The sequence below is a fragment of the Drosophila guanche genome, unplaced genomic scaffold (assembly GCF_900245975.1).
Source record: "Drosophila guanche unplaced genomic scaffold, DGUA_6, whole genome shotgun sequence".
NCBI lineage: Eukaryota > Metazoa > Arthropoda > Insecta > Diptera > Drosophilidae > Drosophila > Drosophila guanche.
Genome location: NW_022995744.1, coordinates 8,371,003 through 8,394,073, shown reverse-complemented (window position 1 = coordinate 8,394,073; position 23,071 = coordinate 8,371,003). Strand labels below are relative to the sequence as shown.

General features: G+C 45.6%; 3 protein-coding genes across 3 annotated transcripts in view; 2 read left to right on the top strand and 1 right to left on the bottom strand.

Moving 5' to 3' along the window:
• The window catches only part of LOC117579230, a 40,134-nt gene that overhangs the window by 7,018 nt on the left and 10,045 nt on the right, over positions 1 to 23,071 (top strand). Inside the window, exon 2 of the mRNA XM_034265011.1 lies at positions 17,492 to 17,548. Coding sequence (XP_034120902.1) covers positions 17,492 to 17,548 — 57 coding nt within the window. The remainder of the gene's footprint in view (positions 1 to 17,491; positions 17,549 to 23,071) is intronic.
• LOC117579232 lies at positions 13,439 to 15,338 on the top strand. The gene is made up of 2 exons (XM_034265013.1): positions 13,439 to 13,563; positions 13,638 to 15,338. Exons 1-2 carry the CDS (start codon positions 13,561 to 13,563, stop codon positions 15,144 to 15,146), a joined length of 1,512 nt encoding a protein of 503 aa, XP_034120904.1. The 5' UTR covers positions 13,439 to 13,560; the 3' UTR covers positions 15,147 to 15,338.
• Positions 20,127 to 21,062, bottom strand: LOC117579234 (keratin, type II cytoskeletal 1). Its single transcript, XM_034265015.1, has 2 exons — positions 20,964 to 21,062; positions 20,127 to 20,786 (listed from the first exon to the last, which is right to left on the bottom strand). Exons 1-2 carry the CDS (start codon positions 20,970 to 20,972, stop codon positions 20,277 to 20,279), a joined length of 519 nt encoding a protein of 172 aa, XP_034120906.1. The 5' UTR covers positions 20,973 to 21,062; the 3' UTR covers positions 20,127 to 20,276.

Sequence of the window (23,071 nt, the reverse complement as noted above, 5' to 3'; positions counted from 1 at the left end):
TTACAACCGCCTGTGGGTGGGGTGTGTTTGTGGTGCAGGGTGTCTGCACTTTCAGTGCATGCAGCATGCAGCTCAAACATTGCTCGGAACAGGAATTGCATAGCGAATGTTGCGGATTTCGGCTTCCAGCTACTACGTGATGTAAAAAAACAATTACCATATGGCAACAACAGCAGCTGGTGTATTCCCGATTCCGATCCCCTCTCTACCCCTCATTCTGCACCACGTTCCACTCTTATATAATCCTTTTTCGAGCCGTCAGCAGAGTTGTTGGCGAAATTGTTTAGATTTTTTCCTACATGCATTTCGTATGCACCTTACCCCCCACCGTCGTTGCATTCTCTATGTCTCTATTTCTCTCTTACTTCCTTTGCCACTATCTTCGTATTTGGAATACCCTCTCAGCGGAGGGTATTTTGGTTTGCGAACAACCCACAGGAAGATTAATTCTTGAACTCCCCAGTGCGTAGAGCTATGAAAGTCACACAGCCGTTCCTTTTGCTGCATTCGACATAAAGGGTATCAAAATCGTCGATCATCCAAAAGCTAACGTTAGTTTCTTGTATTTTTGATAAGTTTTATTTTTTGTTTTGTTGCATTTCTGAGTGGTTCGGTGGAAGAGAGTGGCAGAGTGAGAGAAAGGAAGAAGGAACGAAAAGCGAATGTTGTAGAATATTTCATGGGACGTAAATGTGCAGATTACACTGAAAGAAATGCATATTTAGCATTTATTTTCAATGTATGATATTTATGCTGATAAATATTCGCGTTAACTGTGAACTGTGAGAGTGGCATGGGGGAGAAGGAAAGAGGTAAGAGCTATAGAGAAACCATTGGAGTGGCTTCTAATCCCCACCATTGAAAGAGCACTGACTGAGCCCTGGAGCCACACACACACGCACATATAGTAACCGTAACGTAAAGGAGTAAGGGAGATGGCTGTATGACAGGGGAACTCAAAACAAAGGCAAAGGCGGAATCCAAAGAGGAGAAAATGCGAAACGCGTGCCTTGCTGGGGATAGGTATCTCTCTCTTTCACTCTCTAGCGCTGACGCGGGAGGTAGCAATAACAGAAACAACAACAGGAAGAAGCACAAGATGACGAGAAACTTGAGCGTCAAGCAGGCAGAAGCTTTAAGCCGCTAAATTGTATCGGATTACAGCAAATTCCAAGCCACGAAGCTGGAAATTCTTTACCCACAGGCAGCGGGCAATCCTCCCCAGCATGGATGTTACTACCTCTCCCTGTCCCTCCCTCTGCCCAAACTCCCGCATTGCAGTTGGTATGTTAATGAAGGTGCTTCAGTCGATGGAGGGTCGGCGGCTGGCTGGTGTGGGTGTCGTCCTCGACAACTAAAAAAAAATGGCTGCAGGGCAACTGCATAGAAACGGATCAGAGAAGAGAAAAAGTGAGGCAAGCAGGCAGGCAGGCAGGATGACACACAAGTGCGGCCCGCTGAACTCGTGAACCCGCTACGGGGCTGATGGGAAAGTGGATAGGGAATAGGAATTATGAAAACCAGAACAACAGAGAAGTCTTAACACAGTTTCCCCGCGAACACGAACATTTAAACAAAGACAATCGATGGCCAGTAATCTCTCAAGGGAGCCGAAAAAAACAAAACCTGAAACGCGAAAGGGAGCCCACAGAAATTGCAGACAATTTGCCTAATTCGCGTTCATCGCTCTCTCCCCTCTCTGTGCCAGTAAGAACAGGATGAGCATTCCGCATTCCGCACTCCGCATTCCCTTTCCCGTTTCAGGGGGCAAAACAGCAACAAAAATTGCTGCGGTTTTGGCGGGGGGCTTTGGCTTAGGTAACTGCAATTATTGTTTGCGGCTTTTCAATTGCCTCGCGAACACCACTCCCCGTGGGTTACCGACCATCTATCCATCCATCCAACACAAACCCAAACTCAAACCCAATCCCAGTTTCGGGTCGAGTCTGGGGCTGGGGCTGGGGCTGGGGCTGCCTTGCAGTCAGTCATCATAAGGTGAGAATATAATAGCGCAATCGTGAGATGCGTGACTGCAATTGCCCCTACGCCTGAGTCCGACTATGCACAGTGGGACGAATGCAATAGTTTTGCAATAATAATTTGTAACAAACTTCCAGAACTTGGGATAACAATTGAATGAAAAATATTTAATCAGAGAAACATTTTTATAGATACAATTGTTGCTGCTGTTATCCACTGTATCAGAGTGAGGGACTGGGAATTCAGATCTGAGTCTTCAGGGCTACAGCTGATAAGCAGCCCCCGAACAAACAAATAATAATGCACGATTTGTGGGTTGGCTCAGGGGCAGCGGGCTGAGGGGCTAAGCGGAAACCCTGTGCGCTCTTTGATTGAGCAGCGCGCGCTCGCCGTTAACTAATTGAGCTTTATTGTGGGAGGGCGGGACTGGAAATGGAAGTGGAAGTGGAACTGGAACGACTGGGCCTCTTTCTCTGTCTTTTGCTGCTCGCTGCTCTTTTGCCGCAGACATGTTTCCTGGACACCCGCTCACTCTCCAACCCTCTTTCCGTCTACCACTCTCTCTGAAATGCAATGAAAATGCGATGAGGAGGGGAAGGGTCTCGTATGTGTCTGCCATTTAATTAACAATGAAAAGTTCTTGTTAAGAAAAGGTTCCGCAAAACATTTTGCGGAAAATTAAAAGTTTTCCCTTTTATTTGGTCCTGCCGTTTTGGGGTAAAACGTCACATGTGGAGGAGCAGCTTTCAGCTGGGCAATTGTCTGAGAGGTTTCTTGTCATCTTCCGGAGGCTGAGCTGGGGACTGGCTTTTAAAATTTATATATTTCATGATATGTACGAGTGTTCTTTCAGTTGGAAGGAAAAATTAAATTTCAGTTCTATTAAGTTGAAATTTCTGAAGAGTAACTAGAGTGGAAATTTCCCATTTTTAGCGATTTAGCTGCTACTGAAGATCAGCCATAGATGGCTCTTTCTTTCATTTATTTCCTCTGATTATTATTTATAGTTTTCCAGATCTGCCGTCCTGGGAGCTTCTTGAATTATTTGTATTCTAATAATGTACTTCCTTTTTTTGGACAAAAAATTTGCATAGTCAATCATTTTTCCATCATAATAGTCCCAGTTGTGGCAGCCATAGTTTACTACATAAAACTTTTTCCCTTTCAGGGTTCAGGGTTCAAGCCATGTCCTCATTGCGCAACAACCAAAGTCATAAAATCAAAATAAAAACTTTTTGTTCAATCCGTAGCGCAGAGAAAGCGAGAGAGATGGAGGAGAGAGGGTGAAAAATCTGAAATATTAAAGTCAAGTCTATTAAACTTTTTTTTTGCTCTGGCAGTCTGTGGGCCAACTTTTTGCCATGTATAAAACATATGATTTTTGCTTGATGGCCCCGCGGGCCAATTTATGTGTAGAACAAATGGCTCTGGCACACAAAAGGAGGAAAAAAGGAAGGACTAAGAACAGAACGCCTGTGCCTGTGCCTGTGCCTGCACTGGATGCTTCTGCTGCTGTTTCGTTACTCGAATAAAATAAACCTGAAGCTCCGCCGGTTGCCTGTGGGCTGTAAATTTGAGCGCCTCTGCGCCTCTCGCGCAGACATAAATTGTGTGTTAAATACATTTTATGCGTTTGCCAAGGACGGACGTGGTCTCCAGCCACACAGCAGCCAGAAAGACCTCCTCTTCTTGGCTCTTGCCTTGGAAGAAAGTCAGTCAGGCTGAAAACGTAATCAAGGTCGCTTCTTGGGTTCTGGTCCTACTCCTATTCCTGCCTCCACTCATCTTCCCTGTTGACATGACTCCAGGCTACGTTTCCTCCGGTTTTTGATGTATGGCCAGAGTCAGAGTCAGTGGCAGATTCAGAGCCCGTACAACGTGTCGTATGCGTATTATTAACGCACGTAAGTCGCTTGCCATTCCCCCCGTTTGTTCGCCTGCCCCTTTGGTAATCCTTTTGCTGTTGCTGGCTTGCCTCCTTTGTTGTTGCCACGGCACCAGCTGAACATATACACATGTTTGTGTCACATTTGGACCCACATACTCGCACACTCCTCCCACGCACTCCTCGTACGAGTATTCCTCGGAAAATTCCCTCTAAATGGGACCCCTCACCTCCAGAAATGGTTGGGGGATTTTGTGTTTGTGTTTGTCTGCTCGTTTGAGTCGCCTCCGCTTGGCATTTCCTTTGTATATTATTAAGAAATTTGTTGGGACTTGCTGCTGCTTCTACTGCTGCTGCTGCTGCTGCTCCAGAGTGCTCCAGTATTGTGGGCGTGGTCTTGGGACCTTGTCGACTTTCAGCTACTCTACTCGAGAGGCTTTTCCTTGAAGTTTGCATACCATACTTTTCGCGCATACCATGGGTTCTGTTCTTGGACGGAAATGCTTTTAGTTGTTGCTCCCTGCTCCTTGGAATGGAACTTGTTTGCTTTCGGGTCCTGGCTGCTGGCTGCTTCGTCTCCTGCATCTGCTCCTGCCACGCCCTCGTCGCTTCTTTATTCCCGTTTAAATTCCATTTTAATTTGTTGTGTTTCGTTTCATTTTTCATGTTTTTCCCCAACGTGTTTAAAACATTTCTTTTTTGTTTTTGGTTTTGTTTTTTTTTGCCGGTGAGCCGCTCAAGAGCGCTTAATTACCAGCATTTCTATGGCATCCTCTGGAAGCCAGAACGAGGAGTCCTTTGAATGTGGGGTTGTGGGGGGGCAGGCGCCTGGAGCTGTTGAAATGATTTTCGTTAATTTTGTTCGCTTTTGCCCGAGCAGAGCTGCTTGCCACAGTCGCGACTCTTCCGGAGCGACTCGATTGTATTCCATTTTATTGCATTTCATTTGATTTCGTTTCATTTAATTTGATGAGGAAATGGAAACCAATTGTGGGCCTGTGAGTGGGGACAGTTTTCTCCCTCAAAGCGACCTAACGGAGGTCTTTAATGGTGCTAAAAGTTGATTAAAGTGTTCCATTAAATAAGGATTTTGGGTCTGTGACGCTAAAGAATTTAACAGCAAATTAATATTCAGGTACTCAACATTTGAAATATATCTGCCATCAAAATCTTCTTTAATTAACCCCAACTAATTTTTGTTCACCTTTAAATCGTAAAACATTATTTTCTTGTGGCAGTTTGTGATTATTATTTATTGATTAAAAGATTTAAATATTTTAAAGCCTGGTTTTTTCAAAACTTGCCAAGACTTGCCTCTTCATGTCCGTTCCTGATATACCGTGCTTCGAGTTTTAGTTGGTTTTATTTATTTAAGCACTCAATTGCAGCAATTATCCAGCGTACGTATTATTCAACAATAAGAACATGGAAATTATTGTACGACTGTACGACTGTGCGTGGAAAATGTGTGGGAAAAACAGCCATCGAGTGTGGTAACAATAAAATAGTTTTTAGTTGGTTAAACAAATGAATTCAATGGATTCCTGTTGGGGGTGGCGTAGGACAAAAGCCTGCCGTTTGCCTGCCGTTTTAAGGAGCAAACAAGTGGAAGTGGAGTCTTGTTCGGAATATTTTAATTGATTTAAAATATATATACACAAAATATGCGTGTACTTCTATTAAATATTTATTTGCAATTGGTTTCTGCCTGTCTGCATTTTATTTGTGCAAATGAAAATGATTTCATGTTGGAATTTCCCACACACTTCTCTCGTTTTAATTTCCCTGGTTTTGAACATAGCAAAAACATTTGCATAATCGGCTTATTCCACTAATCAGCTAAGTAAATTATACAGAACCAACGATATAGATAGAGATTTGTACAGATGTAGATGTTTATTTGTGTGTGAATGTGGGGATATATCCATTACAAAGAGTGGAAACACGCTTTGATGTGGCTGCCACTCGATGCGGCATTCATGGGAATCAATTGAATGCCTCTCAAAGCACTCTCTAAACAATCCACAACTACTTAGGATCTCCTCTCCCCTTTAGCCCCTCTCAATCTTCTCATCCTTTGTATGAACAAAAGACAACAACGAAATAATCGCCAAATAAGGAGTAGAAGGAGGGGCTGGTACTGGGACTGGGACCCCGGTATTAGAGATAGATGCCATGCCTTTGTGTCACTGCAATTGACAAAATAATCACTGCTACATGGCTGGGTTGCTGCAGCTTACAAAAGCCGCTTCTTCTGGCTTCTGTGTTCTGGCCACCACAACACACATATTTTTCCCGCCTAAACGCACAAACAGGCAACACCAACAAAAACATGTAGGAATTCTATAATTGAAATTCGAACAAAAGGCTACCCTTTAAGCGGTAGCTTAAGAGAATTTTAATTTGTTTCTGTTCTCTTTACAAAAAGGGGAGTGCCATATCTTTTCAACTGTATCTGGATAATGGAAAATTTATCTCCCATCAATTTGCTGATCCCAAGTACAGGGTATCCACAGCACAAACAACAACACTATTTAACGTTTAGCAACATTTTCTCATGCGCACGTTTGTGGCATGCGAGCAACATTTGCCGCTGGGATGATGCTGCTTGCAACATGTGTATACCACGAGCATCGTTTTGGTGCTTCAGCTTCGGCTCTGGCTCTTGCGGCACTGGCGGCTTCGGGTTTAGCTTAGGCTCCACATCTGCTGCTAGTTGTTGTTTTGGTTTCTGCTAGCTGCTAACTGCCTCGTGGCTTCGTGTGGTCTTCGTGTACGGAGCGCTCGTGTGTGCGTTTCCACTACACATTTTCCGTGCGATTTTTCAACAGTTTGCAAAAAAGCAGTGTTTTTGCGCGCCGAACACGAGGCTTCAGCTCCAGCTTTCAGTCTGTGTTCGCCGTCTGTTGCTTGTGGTTCGACTATAGCCGGCATCCGGGTCTTCCCAATAGCCGCAGTAGCAGCAAAAGCATTCCGCTCCTCGATCCGTTGCATCCACACAGCGTGCGTTGAACCTTTTTTGGAGAATTGTTTTTGAAATAAAAAATAACCAAATACTTTCCGAGACAGAAGTTGGAAACAAATATGGAATAAAACTACGAACAAAAATTAAAATAAAATAAAATAAAATAAAATAAAACTTGTGGGAAGGAAAAATCAACAAAAATAAAAACCTAGAATCCGTACCCCTGGTACGTATTCCGGGGTAATCCCCCAAGCGGCTTTTCCTTACATATGCATATGTGTGTGTGTGTGTGTTTGTGCTTTGTGTGCCTCAGAGCGGAAGTCGTTGCCGTCGCCATTGTTATTGAGGGAAAGCCCCTCCAAAGAGAGTGACGAGGCAGAGGGGGCAACAACGGAAGTGTGTTATTAGTGGCGCCTCAAAATTATATTTACTTACACAAAAAGTACTCCAAGCGATGCGCCATCAGATTTATGAAGTAACAAAAGTTGACGGCGCTCTCCACTCGAATCAGATTCATTAAAATGTATGCAAAAGTTTGCCTCCAAATATTCTATATGTGTGCGTGTGTGTGGGTGTTGTGTGTGTCTTTTGTGGCAAAGTTTTAATTGAAGAAAACTTATCGCCGCATAAATGCTGGTTACGCCATGGAAATGCTATGCTAATTGAAATATAACGTTTGCAACACTGTAACAACGGTTTATTTGTCGAGTGCTAAAGAGGTGGAAAGAGGCAGAAAAAGAAAGCGAGAAGAGTGACTAACAGGGAGAGATAGAGGGAGAGAGAGTGGGAGAGATAGCTGGCAAAAGTTGGTCTATTAAACGGAAATTTAATGTTACACTTTCAATACGAGTAAGTTGTATCCAAGTTTCCACCCGATCCACTCGATCTTAGTGGTTCGATCCAAGTTGGAATTCTATTTGGATCTATGCAAGCTCTTTTTTCTGAATACACAATCAGATGAAGATGATCAATTGTCAACCCCCGATATCGAAACTATAAGAGATACACTTCAGCGGATCTTTCATATATTCAAAGCCTATTTGAATATAATTAAAAGTGTAGACAAATAAAGGGTTTGATCAGCATTCACAGCAGAAGGTATAATTGCTACATCATAGAGAATATATTTTACAAAATATGTATCATGCAATTAAATGATTATTTAACCCTCTTGCAGCCATCGTCAACCATACCCAGAGCCCTTTATATTTGTTTAAAAGGCTGATGCTCTTGAATAAACATTAATTTCCATTTGATCCGCCCCTTGACAAACAGTTTTATTCAAAAAAAAAAAAAACCTTCCCTCGTTAATCATTGAAACCCTTAAAACACATGGGGCAATAAAACTGAACTTGTTCGTTCTTCCGTAAATCTGAGCGCCTTTTCAACTTTTCTAACTCGTTATTAAAAACTTTTTTAATATCCTTACGATGAGAGCCAAAAAAAAAAAAAGAAATATCTGCATGGCGCTGCGGCCCGACCGCATATCAAATTCAATAATCACTTAAAACTCATAAATATTTTGTTGGCTCTCTCACAGCGAAAATTCCACTTGCCACAATTTGGAAAAAAGAGTCTTTGTGAATGAGGCATGGCCCACCACTGACATCAGGGGCTGATGCTGCTGTGCTGTCAATGTCACTTCAATGATTAAAACTTCAACACAAATAAAAACGGGCAAACGGATAGCGCGCGGACAGGACCAAGCCGAACTGAACCGAACCGAACCGACCCCAAAGCACAGTCCAATCATCCACCGACGCACAGCCACCCATACCACCCATCTTTGCCATTCCAACCCATGATTCGGTTTCTCCTTTCTTTTTTTTTAATGAAAACATAAACATCTCTTTTACCCCGAAGTACCTTCTGCAATTTACTCTACGCGCTCTTCCTTGTTCTCCTGCTGCCTGCCGCCTTTGTTTTCTTTCTGCTGTGGTTCGTAATAAATTTTTAATTTTGCTTAATTGAAAATGGCCCCGCCTTTAGCAGCGAATCAGTGAGAATGAGGAAAAAGAATAATTGAAAATAAGGAAAATATCGGGACTACTTATTGGAAAGTAAATTTAACAACTGGATTTCCATATTCCCCCTAGAAAAGGGAATCATGGCATAAGTTCTGGCTGCTGGAAACCTCTCATTGTCTGGTGCTTGGACGCACGTGCTCCGAGGGATTAGTGCAGAACCACTGAGACACGTTCAAATGTCTCTCTCCGCGTCAGCTCAGCTCTAGAGTGTGTGTGACTGTGTGTGGTTATGAGTGTGCCACTCAAGAGTGGCGGGGGCAAGGTGCTAAAAGCTGTTCACATATTTATGTAGCTGACTGTACCATATATGGGCAAACATTTAAACAAACAACAGCAGCAGACACTCTGCTTAGAGGAGGGGAAGACTCTATGGGGGGAAAGAGCCACTGTACGGGTGCTAAAAATGGGTCACATTCTTGTCTCGTGCACGTTGCCCCATGAGTGGCGTTCATTTTGTGGCGCCAAGGCGTTGCAACTTGCACTGAGAGAAAGGAAAGGTTCTGGATAGAACAGGTTGTAGCAGAGATAAGAAAATCCACAGGAAATCCTCTCTATCTGGAATGACACTAGATCTTAACGCTCATGGGAAACTATATCATAAACTGCTATCTCTTAAGAACTCTCTGTCTTAAATGATACAAGTTCTTTCTACCCATTGCATGTTTTTTGCTTTTCTCTAAGTGCCTGCGTCCGGCACACAAAAGTAGCTCTCTCTCTCTAGGGGCCCTCAACAGAGGGACTTCTCCCTCTGCATTTGCCCTCTCCCGTTGCAGGCTCGTTAACACTTTTCCCAGCAGCAGAAGCAGCTTATTTATTGCATATCAAGTGACGCCTCAATCCCAGGGCAGTCCATGCAACACCACCAGCAAAAGAGGGGGAAGGGGTGCTGGGCTGGTGGCCAACTGTCCAATGTGTCTGTCCGTCTCCATTCTCCATCGTTTCTGCCAGGCCAAATGATGTCGTCAACGTCGCTTCAGAAATGTTTTGGCATAAATTAAACAAGGCCGCCGCACTTTCGACTCCATTCCTCGGGCCTGGTTCCCGGGCATTGTCCAGATGGTGGTGCAGAAGGAGAGAAGGTGGGGTTCTCCCACTGGGGACTGTGCCGTTCCCTTTCCTCTTCTTCCGCTGTTTGCATTGCATTTTGTCACACGTGGGGAGCTCAAAAGCGACGCCAATTTGTCTGAAATGTTTTGAATTCTAAGCGATGTTCAAGAGGAGAACAGGACGATGACAGGAAGAGGCAACTACAGGAGGAGGATTATGTACCAGAATGTGGGACGGGACTGGCTGATGATGGCCAGATCTTGATGGGGCATACGGATGTGTTGCTGGCGTTGAATGCGGGATGTTGTGTGCCCTTTGTGTCGTCTGCCATATTTACCTAGTGGAGCGTACTCTTGGCTGAATGTGTGGCAGCTTGCAGGCACCCTGAAGAGTCCCCGGGCTATTTGGCCAGCTCTTGCAACTCCCTCCATTGCTCTGATGTTTGATTTTTCCATTTCGTACTTCCACTACCGTCACTCTTTCCCCATGGCGAGAGTCAATCAATCCATGCCTCCAGTGCTACTCCCACTCCCACTCCCACTCCCACTCCCAGTCCCTCTTCCGTGTGAATTATGTGGCGATAAAGTTGGTGCAGAATGGTGTGTGCAGGCTGGTGCACGGTGCAACTTGTTACCCATATTGTGTGGCAGCCGCATCAGCAGCCTGAAAGCGAAACACCTGCTGCAGATGCCACCAAATCCACCCAAAGCCAGGGCCACGGCCAAGCGGCCGGCTGGTCTCTTCCCTCACAAACGCTGATCTTATCGTCGCTGCACTGCACACACCCAAAACGAAAGAGTTCGGCCCCAAAAAAAAAAGAGAACAAAAATTGAGCGGTGGAGGGGGCATTGAAGAACTGCACTGCGCTCCCTCACTCCCTCTCTATTTCGTTTGCTGCTGTGCTACACCAACATCAATGGCCCGCGCTTATCTGTTCGCTGACTTTGGGAATGCTGATGATGATGATGATGATGATTCTGCTCTCCCTGACCATCACAACGATTATGCTGCTCTCATGCGCTCTCTGACCAATGCGCAAGGTCGTAGTAAGTAAGGTGAGGTCAGTTGCCTTTCGTTCCTATTGCTCAAACTAAAGTGTCGAGTTTCTTCAGCGAATTGCTCGCCTTATTTAAATACACCTTGCACGTGAGAATGATGATAATGATGTTGTGCTCCTCGCGCTGCTTTGGCCTTGGGCATTATTGTGGCTGTCTCGCTCGCATTCCCTCCCTCCATCTGCACTGTCTTCACGCTCTCTCTCTCTCTCTCGTTCTTTTGGTGTTTCTGTTTTTGTCGCGGATTCGTTGCCATTGCTTGTTTTATTTTATTCTTCGCTTTTGCTTTGGCCTCTGCTCCTGTTACTCCTGCCTCTTGCCACTCTGCTTTTCTCTGAGACTGGCAATGGGACTCGGCCAAGTCAAGGGCCGCTGCTCGCCTCATTGTCTGGCCACGATGCGGCTGCCCGAGAAGCCGGTAGATGTTGGCCCCGCTAATTTCACCTTTTCACAGATCTCCCTGCCTCTCCGTACTCTCCACCTCTAACATCAGGATGCTCCTTTTGCAACGTTTCGAGTGGAGTTTGTGTGTGGGTTGCAGCTCAGGCGCATTCCTGTGCCATAGTTTCAACGTCTTTTAGTTATTGAGAATTTATTTTCAAGGGATAGTTCCCCACATAGTTAAGTTTGAGTTGAAGTAATATTTGATATCACAAAATATTCTTCTGATTTTAGGTATAAGAAACTCTCAGAACCCCCAACACCCCATACCTGTCCACAGTGTATCCCAAAGTCGATTCTTCTCAGTTTACTTCTTCACTTTTGCTGCTGTCTTGACTTGTGGGAGGCTCATGAAAAATTGAGCAAGTGCCGCACTTGCAATTTCAACAGCTCATCTGCCGCAGCGCCAAACAATTTCTTGCCTCAAACTTCAGTTTTCAGCCTCAGTCGCAGACTCTCAGCTTCATCTTCAGCTTTGGCAGTGGACTGCTGACAGGCCTCGGAAATGTGAAATCCTTGCTCTCTGAATGGGTTCTGGGCTTTTGGCCTCTTGGTAATTTCCAGTCTTTGAATCTTTCAACTGGGGAGTGCTTAAATTGTAGTTTTATTTTGCACCAGCACAAACCAAAAAAAAAAAGAAAACACAAAACAAATTTTCCATTGCGGTTGGAAAAACAACAAAATAATTGCCCCTTGATTGTATTTTCGGGTGTGAATTATGCATGGATGAAAAATCGCAAGCGAAACTGATTTTACAGGCGGAAACTTGTTCGGAAGAAAAAACCATGTGAATCTGAAAGTTAATTGTTGAACTGAACAAAGAGAGGAGCTCTCCACTTCCACAGGTGGCACTCAGCTCTCGATCGCTCCAATTATAGCAGACTTTTAATCCAACCTATTATTGACATCTCTCATGGGGAGATTCCTTCAGCCTTTGCTCTGCTTCCATAATCGATTCAAACATTTGGAGTTCTGTCAATGACAAAATCATTCTCCCTTCCTTCCTTCCTGCGTCACATGGTAGTCCTCCAAAAATACGAATTCAATTACGTAGCCCAGCAGGAGGCATCAACATCCATCCATCTACATCTCTGTGCATGAAGAGAAATACCTCTTCTGTGTCATGTCAATGACCAGGTTCTCAGAGCTCATCGCTCACTAACCTGGCGACCTGTCAGCAGAGACAGGAACAGGGACAGAACCAGGAACAGAGCCATCGACAACAGGGAGGAAAATGGGGCACAAAGACAAAGTTCCAAAGATAAAGCTCTCGCTCCGGCATGAATATGCAGCTGATGTGCACTTGCCGTTCCTTTCCCTCCCATCCAGCTGTTCCATCCTTTGGCTTAGTCTCTGTGCTATGCTATGGGTGCGTTTGCCTTAAGCTCCTGCTGCTCACATTCCTCACAGACGACAGTCTTTTGCACTTGCCCGTGTAGTTTGAATGCTCTAAAAGCTGCAGGGTATTATGCGTTTGAGAAGAAGTTTGTGAGAGAAGAAACTACATTTAAAGCTACTTCCTAAACGTCAGCGAAAACTACTTCTGAATCATGTACGAAAGAGCCGGCAAAATATGGTAGAACGAAGAATAAATCTAATCAGTTTATAGTCTCCCAAGAATCTGCATATTTCGGATTGAATTTCCCTATTTCCGAGTGTATTTTGTTCCTTTAGAGTATCTACGCCTTCGTCACTCCCATCCTTGATAGTTACTTCCGTTCTTGCTGTTGTTGTTTTTTTTTTTGTTGAAGGAGGGAGTGGAAACATTGTAAAGCGAGTCATAGATTTCCGTTTGTGTGCGCCTCGGAAACAATGGCATTTTCATGTTGCACGTAAAACGAGAGAAAAACAAACCAAATCGGTGGCAGGAACAACCATTGATAACGACGAACGAGGGCGGAGCATGGATAGACACTCGCACAATATAATTTTAAGTGCAATTTCATTTCAACCATCGATATTCCACTGCCACTGGCGCCTTCTGCTAAGTGAACACCAAAAAAAGAAAATATTTTTATATGGAAAGCAAAGTGGCCCTAAAGATTGGGGACTTCGGTAGACTTCCGGTTAGAGATAAGCAGAGGAAAAGGTTCCTACCCGATCTGTATAAATAGTCGGGAAAACCTGAGGGTAAGACACAGTTCAACTGAATTCCTCAACATGGTAAGTAATCCACCAGAAAGAGCGAAGGTTTCTCTGGGTCTAATCATGGACTCTCTCCATAACTTCTCCTCAAGCATACCTTGCGTCTACTGGTTCTACTTGGTCTTCTGATGGCAGCGGCTCAGGCCGGAATCATTGACAGTGGAGTGGCGACGGAACAGGTGAAGGTTCCACCCGCCCTGCAGATTGGTGCTTCCCCGGAAGCAATCAAACCTGTGGAAGCAGTGGAAGTGGAGAAACTAAAGGAAATCCTGGGGATTCAGGAGAACCAAGTGATTCCGGAGGAGAAGCAAGTGCTTCAAGAGGAAACCCAAGTGATTCAGGCCAACCAGGAAACGCCAGAAGTTAAGTCTGAAATCAACCAGCGGGAGCAGCAGCAGAAGGAACAGGCTACAGGTCCAATTATCCCGAAGGAAGAGCAACAGAAGCCACAGCCAGAGCAGCCCAAGGAACAGGCAGAGCAGCCAAAGGGACAGATCAAAGGCCGCGAGATCGAGCTGGTCTTCGAGCAGCCCGGACAAACCCTGCTGCAGTACGACAATGTGGGCCAACTCCAGGGGTTGCCCAGTCTGGACAAGATCTTCAAGTATCCGGGAGCGCAACAATTTAATGTCACCGATGCTCAGTACTCGCATCTCTTCAACAAATTCCAGACGGGCAACAAGGTGGAGTTCGTGCCCACATGGAACACCACGGGCGCCAATGTGACACAGCACATACACAATCACACGCACTTCTATCAGAACCAGAAGAAGCCATTCCCCTTCCTGCCCAATCTCTTCGAGAAGCAGGAGACGACCTATGTGAACGGCACTTCTCCGTCGGGCAACGTGACCTACGTCTATGAGGACGGAAAACCATCGGGAGGAGGCGCATTTCCATTCCCTCCACTGCCCAATCCCTTCACCGATTTCCCCAAGGTTGTGGGACTCAGCTTGGTGCTGCTACCCAATCCATTCTACAAGGGACAGTCCGCCAGTGGAAACCCACACCCGAAAAGCTACCAGTACTTTGAGAAGTTCCGCGGCTTTGGCGATGAGTCATCATCCAACCAGCAGCAGAATCAACAACAGAAGACCGGCAATCGTTTCTACTTGATCTCCAATCCACTGCTGAACCAAGCCTCCGAGGAAGGTCGTGGCGAAAAGGGACAGAACACAAATGTCCTACTGCCCGTGAATCTGGCTGCCTTGCCGCTGCTGGTACCTGCACCAGAGGCGAGCCAGGAGACGGCACCCAAGGAGGAACCGACTGTGGGCACCATTAAGATCGAGGATCTACTGAAGACATCCAAGTTCTATGTGGGGCAACCGCTGCAGTTCCCTGGGGGCAATGGTATTGGCATAGGCAATGGACAAAAGCAGAGCCAGAATGCAGCCATTCAGCAGTTGATTCTCGCTCAACTAAACCAACAACAGAAACAGCAGCAGCAACTGAAGTTGCCCCTCAAGGACCAAAGTCGCTCACAGTCTGCTGTTGTGCCTGTGGAGGAGGGAGAGGAGAGCTCTGTTCTATTTGCAGTGGAAATACCCAAACCCATTTATCGCTTCTTCAAGGGAATCTTTGGGGGATTCTCTGGCTAACTCAAATATCTTTTAATGATCACCAGAATGGACCAATCAACGACCAAGGAACCCCTCTAACTAGATTTAATATTTGTACTAAAAACTGAAGCCTATGCTTGGTATCCTTATGATAACCAAATGGTTTTCTTCCATAGAATCCGTCACTATATGCTTGCAATAAAATAAACTCCACTTCAAACTCTACCACAATCAGCAAATAGTACTAGAAGTTTCCCTGCAAAGTATCTTAGCAGAATCTAAAATGAGAGAAAATCTTTAAACTAGTTTTCCCACCTGCACATTAATGCGGTTTCTCCCCAAACAGAGCAGAATCTCGTGCAAATATGATAAATGTGTGCATTTAGGAATCATCTTTCTGCCCCCCTCTGTGGGTGGGTAGGTGTCTCACAGATTAGGTTATAATCATAATCAAAATGTGAGAAAACCCATCCGCAGATGGAAAGGTGGAGCCATTCTGCATAATATATATGTAATACACAACTGCATTCATTCATGACTCCTGGAGCAGTCGCTTTCCCAGCCCTATTCCTATCCCTTTGGAGTTCGGTATTTTCATTTAATTTCATTGCCAAAGGAGAAGCATGCTCTGAATGCGGATGCTCGTATGTTCAGACAGACATATGTACATATGTATTCCTTTTGCCGTTTGCCATTTTAATGAATACATAATTAGTCTTTTTGCCAAGTTTCCACTCGTTCTCTTTATCCTTGTATTGCTGCTGTCACTGTGACTATCACTGCCCCTGCCCATCCCACTCCTACTCGTATTGCTGGGACTGCTACTTCCTCCTACTGCTGCTGCTGCTGCTGCTGTTGCACCTGTTCAAATCATTTCACATCACTCTGAATTTAATGCTCATGCAGCAGCACGTTCGGACCATGTATGTATGCTGCATGTGGCATGTGTTTCTGCTCTTCCTGCTCCACTTATTGCTTTACTTTATACTATCATGCAATATGGAGATAATGTTTGCTCTTCGGGAGAGAGCAGCCCAGCAGCAGCAGCAGCAGCAGCCAGCACATAATTGCCAGGATTACGCTGGCTCATAAAGTTTTCGCCGAGCATTTTGCGATTGTGTTTGCCTTTCACTTCAATATCCTGGGGGAAAATCATATAGAGGGAGAGATATATGGTTTATTTAATATTTAATTGATTCCATGGGCAGCTTTTTCCCATTAGACAGGATTTGCATACCCATTCCCAGGTGCTTCCCAGTGGTCCTTGTCCTGTGCAGCCTTTTGGAGCAGTAGCTAAAATGTCATCGCAGTTTTAAAATAAATTCTCCTAGGGTTAGTATCTGTGTTAGCGGGTTACACGTGCCACTGGACCACAGCCTCCACTTATCATCATAATTTCGATGTGGCTCCCACGCGGCGTATACTTAATAATCCTCTTTCCTTGCATAAATCGACTTTAAACTGTGCAAAAGGGAAGCTGAGGCAAGAAAAGGGAAATAAATTAATAACTCAAGTTCAAGTTGTAAGCCGGAAGGGAAGGCTAGGGCGGCAGGACTTGTTCCGAGGCGCCCAACTTTATTACTCAAAGGAATTGGACAGCGCCCCAAAAGTAGCAGTAGAAGCAGCAGCAGCGGATGCCCATAAATATATCATGAAATCAAAAACTTTGCCACAACTTATTCTGCTGCTGCTTCTGGTGCCTGCCACTTTGTTGGCTGTTCTTTTTGATTGGGGCGCCACTTCGAACCACACTTTCTGACCCCCCCACCCGTAAGATTGCGTGTAAACGTGTGGGGCAAAGTGCTGGCCACACGAACAGAAAACAGGAACAACATGCCACTCTCTCTCGCCCTTGCTCTATTCTGCTCAAAAGCGGAGGAGTAATGCGTTTCCGTTTCCGGCTCCTAGCTCCTTCCTGCTGCTCCATGTCGCTCCTTGGTTGCCACTCAATTCAATAAAACTTGTGTCCATTTCATTTAAAATTCTCTATTTTATCTCCTCTGTGAAGGCGGTGGCATGGCTCTAGCCTCTGCCGAAGGTTTTGTGCGGTTCCTGCCCCATGGTCTCGCCTCGCAAATTAATGGTGTTAAAATTAGGGCCGTAGACGGAGACCAGCCCAGCCCGCATCCTCCTTCTGGCTGCTGAGGGAAACTTTGCCATTTGGCACTCTCTTCTATTTATTTAGTTGTCACTTTGTTGAAAATTATGCCTGCCGCCTGCCTTGGTTGTTGCTTCCTCGCGCGACACGTGTAACTCGGTGGCAGGTTCTTCTGCCCAGCAAACTCACCTTAAAGTTTTCATTTTACCCCCAAGAACTTTCGACTAACTTTTTTACCCCCCCAAACTTCTAACCTTTTTTTGTTGTTCTTCTTGCTCACTTTCAGACTCGACTCAGGAGCGTCGATTTTTTGGTATTCTACGTTCGACCAAACGGAAGGAAGGTAAGTGAGCATTTCTGTTGGGTGTTCGGGGGTTTGGGCGGGGAAAAAGGTAAAGAGACACCCGGAAAACCAAAAGCCGTAAACTGAAAACCGAAAACCGAATATTTCCCTAATGAAACCAATTAGGCAAACAGCAAAATGGCCAAAATTGTGGCTGTGAAAAGTGGAATGAAAATGAAAAATCAAAGGCCAGACAGAGGGTAAACAAGCCAGAAGCCGCTTGGTGAGTAAAAGGGAGAGTGGAATTGGGAAAAATGTGAGTGGAAGTGTGGAGATTGGCTCAATTACGAAATGAACACACAACAGAAACTGAAATGGCATCAGCGGAAAAGTTGATGCGTTGATTGATGGATGATTTTGCATTTAAATGTTTTGTGGTACAACCCAGAAATGAGAGAGGGCGAATAATACATTTATTGTCTCATATTTCAATCCACGAATGGACTCTAAAGTTGTACTTTAATTTAATTAAATATCTCGGAGAACCCTTCTTTAGAAAGAGTATCAACATTTTTAGTGGATCATTCAAATGGGCCAATTCTGACGAGGTTGGTGGATGTAGGAGGAGCTGGGGACATGCAAAAAGCCATTTGCCAAAATCAATACATTTATTTAGACCGCAGGCCAGAAAGCAGGCAGACAGGAGGCCAAAAGCTAAAGCGAAAAGCAAATCAAATACGAGAACGAGGAACCGGCGACCCACAAATGTATTTAGCATTTGGTGGAGCATTTTCTAGTGCAGCCAAATATTGTAAAGGTAACTTGACCACCGGTACGGTACCGCCATCCTCCCACTCTCCACTCTCCTCCATCTGCATATCTGGTTCTGTAGCGACTGCCTATTTGGTTTTGGCCAAATCGTTTTACGCTTTGTTGCCGCCAGGCATGCGGGCCCCAGCCAGCCAGGATGCAAATATGTGCAAAGGCTTAACGTATCCAATAATGCCAGAGTCGGAGCTGGAGCAGAATGCCAGGAGATGGTTCCACAGACGAAGGTGATGGACAAAGCTCCATGGAGCTCAACCCATCATCATTGGACATTGGTGGACGTAAGCAGCTCAGTCGCTTAGTTCTTTAGCTGCTCATCTATTCGCTTGAATTTGATACCCTATATAATGCCATGTTTATGGGAATACACGTGTAATGGGTACCCTTCTCAGTTTAGCCATTGCTGTACGACAATCATAGCAATCGAATAATGTTTGATGCCAGCAGATGGAATATAATCGATCAGAAAAGCAAACAAAATAAATATTAGAGGGTATCCAGTGTTCGAAATAGCTTCCAATGGTTAAACTTTACCACGTGCCGGGTGGATTAGGTGCGGCTTAAAGCCCAACAACTTCATTTGATCTCTGAGGGACATACTGTTCTCAGCGCAATCTCCTCTCTCCATCTTCCCCGCTGCTGTGTGGCTGAATGTATAATGGAGTGCAACTTGCAACAATGTTGCTGCTGCTGCTGCTGTGGGTCTCTGTGGTGCTGGTGGTGCGATTTATATCGCTGGACTTAAATGTCATTACCAGCTAAATGCCTTTAAATAGCCCACATCCATATCCACTGACCAGTTGGCGCCAGTCAAAAGAGCCATGCGGCCCACCCGTCGAGCGGCCGCTGGATTGGGTTCGGATTCGTATTCGGATTCGGTACTCAATTGTGGCCCAGAGGCCCAGAGCCCAGAGCAATAAGCCCGGGCAGACGCATTTATCATCACGACCCGTGACGCGCTGTCGCCTTCAATTACACGCAAATTATTTTGCGCTCAGGGAGCGGCACCTGTGGTCGAGGCATGGCAGTTGGCCTGCAACTCTTGGACGGGGAGAGCGTCTGCCAGGAGTAGTGATCAATCTGCCTTATGTCAAACGGTGGCTAACAGATGGCAGTGATGCTCCAGTTCAAACGGCACACCAGGCAGCGATTAAAATTGATTGATCAATGGCTCCTAATACTTCTCCTAATACACGCTTGAAACGATCTATCAGTAGTGGACATCCTACTGGCAAGGTATTATCTTTATCTGTGATCCCAGTACCAACAGTTAGAGATACTTCGATAAAGAAATGGAGTTCTGGCCGAGGAGCCACAGGCTAAAGAAATTCCTTAACTATTCCGACAGACGGTACAGCCACTTTGTGGATTTCGTTTTTATTGAATTTCATCTGAATGTTACATAGATAAGGGGAGGGACACCTGTCTCAGTGTAGCAAAACTATTCTTTACCATTCGCTTTCTTATGTATGCCTATTGCATTCATTCATTCGTTTCGTTCATTCATTGGGGAATCGATTCTCTTAATCGTCTACTAAAATATGCGCCAGGGGCCGCGAGCCATGAGCCATGGCCGAATGCTCTCGAGTCGAGAGCTATGCAAATACTTGACGTTGGCGTCTAGTGCCCGACGGACTGCAGTGCTCCGTCCCCACTCTCCGCCACTGGCTCTTCCTTCTTCTCTAATTAAACAATACAAATGCGGATTCAAAGTAGGATTCGGCGGGCACTTGGGAGACAAAGACACAGATTCCGAACTTCATAGCTGAGGCGGCATGTTTTTGGGATTGGAATTTGGGTAACTTGGGGACTTGCTTTGTCGACAATTTTGTAATTACTTTGGAGTCGCATGCAAATGCTGAAGCTGAAGCTGAAGCTGCTGCTGCAGGAGGGAGGAGGGATGGATTATCGCCTGGAATTTTATAATTAATCGTCCATGTTTTCCCACACGTAACTTTATTCACAACCAGCCATCCCTAACATCTATGAACTCGTCCTGCACCTCGTCAAAGTCCGCCGCCAAGGCATCCAATGCATCCTCCGGTTCGTCGTGGCGAGAGAAATGATTGAAAATCATGTCCCGATGCGCCGGCATCACCTTGCCGCTCTCGCATCCGTGCATATCCTCGTACGTGATTTCGCCGTGACCCATGCCCCCCATGCTGCCGCCGCCCATGTCATAGCTGCCATAGCCACCGCCACTGCCGCCACTGCCACCACCGCCGACGAGTCCTCCCTTTGCGAGCACTTTGTAGACGGTTTGCTTGATATCTCCACCCCCGCCACCACCACCGTGGGAGCCGCGAAGCGCCTTGTACACCGTATGTGTGTGGTGGTGGGTCTTCACCTTGACGGGCACATGGATGATGAGCCGGCGGTGCGCGATGCGGCGTGCCTCCAGCCCTGTGGATGCCAGCAGCAGCATCAAAGCCAAGATGTTCCCTGCTAACGGAGGTCGCTGCTGTGTTAGCTGTTCACAAAGAGAGAAATGCAAACAAAGAGAGAGGAGCGTTAAGAGAGAAATGCACATAGAGAGAGAGCAGCTACACCTGCCGTTATGAGAACAGTGAAGGGTCAACGTCAACCATCATCATGGTTAAGTACTCCCATTGCGTCAATAATGAATTGCGCCTTAAAGTTGACTCACTTTGGTCATTCTGTATTTGTTTAGTGGGTCCCTTGGTTAGTCCTTTAATTAATCCTGCAAGCTTATCCCACTCTCTGACCACCGATTGGAGCGCGTTTGCTTTTAACACTGTGTGGCCCGTCGGAGATCCATGGGGCTTTTATACGAAGCGCTCATGTAATCAGGTTCAGTGCACCATGGCCGCGGCATGTGGCGTACTTTGCGGTCTTCAATCCATCCATCATTATCATCACCGTCGGCCAGCAGCAGCAGTGTCGATTGCATTTACATACAGCTTCCATGGGCCGCCAACATTTGCATGTGCACCACATTACAGCAGCACAGTCTCGTCCAAAGTTACGTGTGTTTAATTATTGGCTTACCTGAGGTGGCAGAGCGGGCGCGGCTAATGCTGCCGTTGCAGCTGCTGCTGATGTTGCTGTTCATTCGAGCGCTCCGAAAAAGCCGGCAAAACAATTTTCGCCACAGCTTCTTCTCTTCATCAGTGTCGTACACCCTAAACGGAAGCCACCATTGGTGACTGGCGCTGTAAGCCAATAAAATGGTAATGATACACGCTGGAATCTCACATACCAAACATTGGAATCCACTCGAATTCAATCCAATTCAATTCAATTCAATCCGATCCGATCCACCCTCCAATTCACGTTGTTCAATATTTTATGCAATGCCGCGAAATGCGGAAAAGACATAGATTCGAGCTCGCCTTTGTTTTCCACCTAACCATGATTACGTTAATTAACTCCAAAGCATGTGAGAGGCATGTACGAGCACTTCGGGGGCATACACATGTATGTATTTATACGTATTAAAGAGTGTATTGCGTATAAAAATATGCATTCCATGGCTCTGCGATCGATTATATATTCATTATTATGTTGGACAAGCGTTCACCTACTTTGTTTGGGGTGCTAAATGAATGAACATGACTGCTAAGTGATCTGTTAACGTAATGTGTGGACAGCAGTGTGATCTCTCTCTCTCTCTTGTTATGCCTTCCTTCGGAAGAGAATCTGTTCTATTCTGGTAAATTATCGAGAGAATGAGATGCAAAACAAATTGTAAACGGAGAGCATGACAGTAAAGGGCAAAAGTCTTGTGACTAGTGTATAATATTTGTTAATATTTTGGTACAACCTAATATCCTGGCCAATCAAATAATTCCCAGGATAACGAACCATAACTCAGTATGCAATTCACATGCCATAACCCCATTATATGAATTTAGTATCGCACACACCATGTGCAGTCGTAAAAGCTGCGTACATACGAGCAAACTTACGCAACGTACTGTATGAATCTGAAGAAGAGAGCCCGAGCAGCCATATGCCGTAGCTAATGAAATGTGGCCTTCGAAAGTTTATCCTTTTCCACCACTCCGGCTGGACAGATAAACTGCAGTAATAAGTAAACTCCGAAATGCGTTGTGGAAAACGTGCGCCATGAATCCCATAACTTTATGGCAATGGGCCACACACTCTAATTGTGCCAGAACATGGCCTCGCTCAAAGAGAATAGAAGTGAGTGCGGGCGCGGCGCGGCGGCCTAGACCTGTACAACTGTAAGAGCGTTGTGCCCTTTACTCTATCTCCTCCCACGATTCTCCTGCTGCTGCTGCTTCGTCTCCTTCCTCTACTATGCAAGGTTTTCTTCGGGTGTAGTAATAATTTTGATCAACTTTTATAAGCGGCATCGTCATCAACGTGTGCGAAGAGAGCCGAGCCATCCGGGGTGTGGGAACTCTAACAGCTGCATGAGCCCCTGACTTGTTGTTGTTTTAGTTGTTATGCCTAGCCATAAACTGCATGCGAAATTACTGAAAGAGCACACACAAACACACATACACGCCCACCCACTCTCTATCTCTCTCTCTCTCTCTCTCTCTCTGTGTGTTATATTCAAGGGGAGATACAGTCAAGGGCGCAAAAAGTTGCCTCATTTACAGCAATCTGGTTGAGTAGGATTCATGGAGGAATGGTTAGTGTAGGTTTTACCGGGTTCAGGCGAGAGGATGCTGCTAATAAAATGAGGCGGCCCAAAACAGAGTCGAGGCGCTAACAAGCCGCAGCGGACAGGACCAGGGACGGACAGGGACATAACCGTGCTCC